General features: G+C 38.3%; 1 protein-coding gene across 2 annotated transcripts in view; it reads right to left on the bottom strand.

The window, feature by feature from the left end:
• Nucleotides 1-1,393: 1,393 nt before the first annotated feature.
• Nucleotides 1,394-6,640, bottom strand: part of gsk3aa (glycogen synthase kinase 3 alpha a) — a 29,758-nt gene continuing 24,511 nt past the window's right edge. For both annotated transcript variants that reach the window (XM_059555741.1, XM_059555740.1), the window contains one exon: nt 1,394-3,371. In XM_059555741.1, coding sequence (XP_059411724.1) covers nt 3,319-3,371 — 53 coding nt within the window. In that variant the 3' untranslated portion in view covers nt 1,394-3,318. The remainder of the gene's footprint in view (nt 3,372-6,640) is intronic.

The raw sequence follows: 6,640 nt of genomic DNA, 5'->3' as shown, positions 1-6,640 counted from the left end.
GCAACCATCTCTTAAGGCTCGCACACAACAGACAGTGATAATCTGGAAAGGCCAGAGGTGGCTGAAATTATTAACACAATCTGCGTCGCATGCTAATGCATGCCGTGAGGCCAAGATTTGATGGGCTCCACAAGTTCCTCAAAAACCATCTCCATAAACAGAATTGAATGGAAGCATGTTTATTGCCCGCTATTGCGTATTTTTGTGCGATGATGCCCTCTGGTGCACGCTTGTTTTTATTGCTCATTTACAACAATGTGATTTGAAAATGTTTTAGGCTTGAAGGAGGAACATCCAAAACAGCTATTTTTAAAGTCTTTGTATTAGAAACAGCAGATGGCCTTGTTTTGTCAATATTGTGCTTTGCTGAATGACTAAACAATATTGCTTTTGGTGGTATATTTAATGATTCAACACAAAGTACTCCAAATGACATCCTTAGCAATGCATATTACTAATCAAATATTAGGTTTTTAATATATTTACAGTAGGAAATGTACAAAATATCTCCATGGAACATGATCTTTACTTAATATCTTAATGATTTTTGTCATGAAATAAAAATCTATAATTTTGACCCATACAGTGTATTTTTGGCTATTGCTACAAATATACCCCAGAGACTTAAGACTGGTTTTGTGCTCCAGGGTCACTAGAGCTTTAGAAAGTACCTTTCTCAGATGTAATGGCCTCACCTGCTGTAACATTACACAACAAATTGGAAGAAACTGCACATGAAGAACCGATCGTGACAAAATATTATTGTGATAACTCTGTACTCACTGTTTTTTAACTCCTTTGAGACTGTCCCTTAGCTCCAGGTCACTTTCAGACTGCCCGTCCTGTAGTAGAGGTTGCTTTGAACAAGAAAGCATCTGCTAAATGACAAACAGCCTTTTTTAAAATGAAAAACCAATTAAAAATATTGTACCAAATGCATATTTCACAAACATATACATAGTATACATAATATACAAGTATATACATTCAGTAGGGTTCAAGCATTCAAGAATACTAATATTTTGTATTTAATTATATTAATACAATTTGTTTTCAACAGTTAATATATTATTTAAATTTAGTGGTTCAAGACCACTAGTAAAAATGCTTTCTATTTTAATACAATAAGTTTTTATTACAAAATACTAGTTGCTATTATGTAAATTATATACATAATATTAATAATTAAAATTCTATAATTAAATTGAGTGAAAATATACACATTTCTTCTAAAACAGATTTTCCATCCCAAATTTTCAGTGTTGTCTCACTTTTGGCTGCACCATAAATGTTTTCAAATTGATGGTAAATTGAGCTCAAGTTAACAGGTAAGACATGTTCAAATTCACTTTCAGTGCACACACACAAACACATCAGCACTGCCTCTGAAAACTCAGTTTCTTCATTTTATTAAATGAATTCAGTTTATTCTGACAAGCTCTCTCCATTCATCTCTCTCTTTTTCTCAGGACACGATTCCCCTGGGCCAGAACGCTGAGGCAGAAATTTACAATTAACAAAAAAAAGGTAATAACAGACTAACGTTTGTATTGCAGGCTTAAGGCAGAAACGGAGGGAGGGAAGGATTATAGGAGCAATGAAGGGGAAGAGACTTCCAGACTGGTCTCAATTCATTTAACAAGCCTTCAAGGAGAGGAAAATAAACTTCATACACATTTAAATACATATATATATATATATAAATAAAAAATTCTAAGAGTACACATACATGATGCTGTGGGCTTGATTCACAGACTGGCAAAACCTCCACGAAGCAGCCGATTCACTTCAGAGACCGTCCCTTTCATGAAAAACTGACCGTATGAGCATGGCTTCCAGTGCACCTTTGCAAAAATCTGCTCAAATTTCCAAGTAGAGAACAAAACATGTCCCTTCTGGACACGCATGCTCAAAAAATGAATCCCTTTTATCACAGATTGAGAGCTGAGCTTATGAACTGACATACAGTACGCTGACAAGGCTTACTATTTCACAAAAAAAATAAAGTGAAACTTTCTGCCCCAACATTACAGTGCAAAACAATAAATACTGTAAATGACAAACAAAACGGACGTGTAGCTCTTCAGAGCTTAGAGAAGACAGCCCAAGAGAGATGAAGGGAGAGAAAGACATCAGTACAGTGTCGGTATTTACATTTTACACAGGGATTAAACTGAACAACATAAAAAGAGTAAAGAAAAAAAAAAACATGAAAATAGCATGAGCACCACAGAAAGTTTGAAGACGTACTGAATGAAACACTGAATTATGAAGAATTATGAAACCTGACGTCAACTAAACACATATAAAGATTTAGTAATCTCACAAGCATAAATTAAGCCTAGACCCAAAGGATCATTAACAGTTAATGATAATTAAATGCCCAGGAATATAAAGTCACTTCAGTTCAGTACAACAATAAAGTCTTGCATACCTCTTTCTTTCCCTTCTTAATGGTCAACGACAGCGTTAAACCTTTTCTCACCTAGTTTTTCATTTGCTCCACAGAGAAACGACTGCAGATGCTGGCCCAAAAGCCCATTCCATTCACCATTTTAAAATAATAAATATATTTGCTAGAAGGTAAAAGCAATGTATTATTCTCTTCTTTTTTTTTAAATACAATAAAATAACTGTATAAAACCACCACATTTAGTTTCACCTCTTCTCCTTGACATTTACAACCAGATACATCATTTACCGTGACTGCTTGCTCCTTGCAAAATCTATTTTACACCCGATAGGGTTATTGAGAGGGACAAGAGTGTTACTCCTAAACAAATCAAGGGGAAACATCCATCGATCACTCTGATTGAAATAAATTAAGATACAAATTAAGACAGAGGACCCGCCCCTAGCCACTGAACCAATCATATTTGACCTCCAAAACACACATGGAGTTGCGTTATGGTTGCGCGTGAGCTTTACTAGGAGCGTACGCATCGCTCTCGAGATCGACTACCTCTATTATCTGAAGCAAATATTAGCAGTATAACTTTTTGTTGTTGTTGTTTGCTGCATGTGCATGACAGTGTGTTGGGGTGTATGTGTTTGTCCAGTATGTTTCTCTGTAGACTGTAAGTTTGTTCAACAGTCAGCAAACATCGGGTTCCCAGACCGCCGTGCAGAAACTGGTAATTCTGCCACGCGTGACACCGGAATCAGGCGGGAAATGTGTGAATTAGAGCTATAGGGAGAAGAGGCCATGTATGAGGTAAGGAGTGTGTAAGACTGAGTGTGTGTTGTCAGAGGGAGAGATGTGTGCTGTGATGGCTCAGATGCTGTGGTGTGTAAGCTTGATTTTTTTGAGGGGCAGCCTCAGGTGCTGTTGGTCAGAGTAGATCCGGGCTGTACAGAACCTTCAGAGACATCTGGAAGAGAATAAAGGGGACAAAATCAAAAAAATATTTGTCAGTGTGATCAGCAAACACAGGGCATAAACACACAAAATGTTATATACACTAGTGTTCAAACATTTGGGTCAGTAAGATAAATATAGACAGTAAGGAAATATATTAGGGCTGTAGCTATCGAATATTTTAGTAATCGAGTATTCTACCAAAAAATTCCATCGATTAATCGAGTAATCGGACAAAATGTCTTTTTGCTTAATTAAAGTGCAATATTAATTATGCTAGAGAAAATAAGACTCCTGGGTCTCTTAAAATGAACAACTAAGTTTCTTTTTTTTTTTTTTAGAAAAAAAATATTTTTATTTTTTAAATGCATAGAATGCAATGCATACATCAAAAATAAACATGTAATTATTACCCATTGTTTCTCTGTCTGTACTTGTACTGTGAACAATGACAAAGTTGACGAATGAATTAAGTGCATTTAAGTGCCATTCAGTTGAGGTTTTAAACAAAGCATTTTCTGAGATGCACATTAAACATTAAACACATAAAACATTTATTTTTTTATCTTTTAATTATTGAAAATTAAATTAACTTTTTGGTAAACAAAGGGGATTTACTATTAAAAATAAAACATGGAAGAAATTTTGTGTGATTAAACCTTAAAAAAAAATAATGTTCGATTTTTTTTTTTTTTTTTTTTGTAGTACCCCATGTACATTCTGCTGAACAATAGTCTTTAACCGGACTTTTATTTTGACGGGTTGGGTAACCTTTACAGTTCTGTGTATGTGATGTGACGCTAGTTTTACTCAAATCACTTCTGCTCCATTCATTAACAGAGACACACAGAACATGCAGGATTCATATTTAAATAGACTGTTCCGGCTTAATATTTACAGATAGATATTAGTCCATATCGTGATTTGATGTAAGTGCAATGACCTATTTCTGATTAATTCATTCAAAATTTGGCAAATTCGATGCCATTCCGCCTTAAACTGTAAATTCCATTTTTATGACTGGATTCCGCGATTCCCTCCGCGTTTTCTGCATCGCGGAAATCATAGGGCCCTAGTTGTGGTATGCCAGCTCTATCTTGCAATGGACACACGCCAGAATGTTCTCTTTATGTTATTATATGTTATGTTATGTTATTTTGTATGTTATCAAAACACTGCTGACTCCTTGCAGTATGCGATTTCGGAATAGGGATGTTAACCGATGACCGTTTAACCGGTGGTTGACCGTATCAACGTTAACCGGTCAAAGTTGTCGGTAGTCGGTTAAAAAAAAAAGTGATATCTAAATTAGGCTATTATAGACAGTGGACTATACGCTACTACAGTTAGCCATCTCATTCCTCATCTTTTTGTGTTAAGTGAACAAATTATCCCTCACACTCAATTTTTCATAACTCGCCTGTTTGTACTTAATAAACCAATAAAAACATTTGGCGCGAGGTCACAGCGTTTGGGTTCACGCGCTCACAAGGTTTGCGAAAAGTAAAGGCAACAGGCTAAAACACTCGAAGTTAGAGCCAGGGCAGACGACAGGATGAAGCGTGCAAAGAAAAGTAGTGTGTGGGACCATTTCACCAAAAAGAATGAGACAGATGTAAGTTGCAACTTGTGTGATACAGTGCTTAAATATAGTAGCAGCACATCATCTATGATGTATCACCTGAAAACGCGACACCCGCAAGCCTCTTCGGGTGAGAAAGGTAGCCAAAGCCAACCTACCGTGTCATCTATGCTAGCAGGTAGGAAATGTGACAAACAGCGCTCAGAGACTATTACCCAAAAGATATGCGGAATGGTTGAAAAAGACATGCTGCCCCTTGACTTTGTAAGCGGTGAGGGCTTTCTAGAGCTTAGAAAAATGCCTTTATTTTCAATAAAGGCAGTGTGTGTGTGTGTGTGTGTGTGTGTGTGTGCGCGGGAGGCAGAGCGGCAGAGAGATGCGACAGAGTTGTGAAATTGCAGACGCGGCTCGAAATGGCTGTTATTTCAAATAGCGTACCATATTTTAAACTAATCGGTTAACCGGTTTCAACCGGCTAATGAGGCTCGGTGGTCGGGCAAGAAATTTTTTAGTTTCTATTTCTATTTCGGAAGCAGCGCTTGTGTCTCCTTCCGCTTTCTGGGTGACGTAAACGCGTTGTGTCACTTAAAAAAAATAATTGCGAAAGAACCTGACGTGAGATTTAAAATAAATTAAAAGAGGCTTCGACAGAGGAATTTGCCTCGATCGTTTTTTGTAATCGAGTTACTCGAGGAATCGTTTCAGCTCTAATATATATATATATATATATATATATATATATATATATACATACATACATATATACATATATACATATATACACATACATACATATATACATATATACACATACATATATATATATACATACATATATACATACATATATATATACATACATATATATATATATATATATATACATATATACATATATACACATACATATATATATATACATACATATATACATACATATATATATACATACATATATATATATATATATACATATATATATATATATATATATATTAGGGGTGTAACGGTTCACAAAATTCACGGTTCCGCTCTATATATATATATATATTAGTATTGTCAATCAAAGGACCGTGACGTCGCCCGGTATGGCGCAGCCGGGGCCCCACCCTGGAGCCAGGCCCGGGGTTGGGGCTCGTATGCGAGCGCCTGGTGGCCGGGCCTCCCCCCACGGGGTCCGGCCGGGCTCAGCCCTAAGGAGCGACGTGGGGCCGCCTTCCCGTGGGCTCACCACCTACAGGAGGGACCGTAAGGGGCCGGTGCTTAGACAATCGGGTGGCAGTCGAAGGCGGGGGCCTCGACAGCCCGATCCCTGGACACGGAAACTAGCTCTAGGGACGTGGAACGTCACCTCACTGGCGGGGAAGGAGCCCGAGATTGTGCGTGAGGTAGAGAGGTTCCGACTAGCGATAGTCGGACTCACCTCTACGCACAGCTTGGGCTCTGGTACCACACTCCCCGAGAGAGGATGGACTCTTCACCACTCTGGAGTTGCCCAAGGTGAGAGGCGGCGGGCTGGTGTGGGTTTGCTTATAGCCCCCCAGCTCAGCTGCCATGTGTTGGAGTTTACCCCGGTGAACGAGAGGGTCGCTTCCCTGCGCCTTCGGGTCGGGGATAGGTCTCTCACTGTCGTTTGTGCCTACGGGCCGAACGGCAATGCAGAGTACCCAGCCTTCTTGGAGTCTCTGGGAGGGGTGCTG

This window comes from Carassius carassius, chromosome 8 (genome assembly GCF_963082965.1).
Source record: "Carassius carassius chromosome 8, fCarCar2.1, whole genome shotgun sequence".
NCBI classification, from domain to species: Eukaryota; Metazoa; Chordata; class Actinopteri; order Cypriniformes; family Cyprinidae; genus Carassius; species Carassius carassius.
The sequence above is the reverse complement of the archived record's forward strand: the minus strand, read 5'-3'. Positions and strand labels throughout refer to the sequence as shown.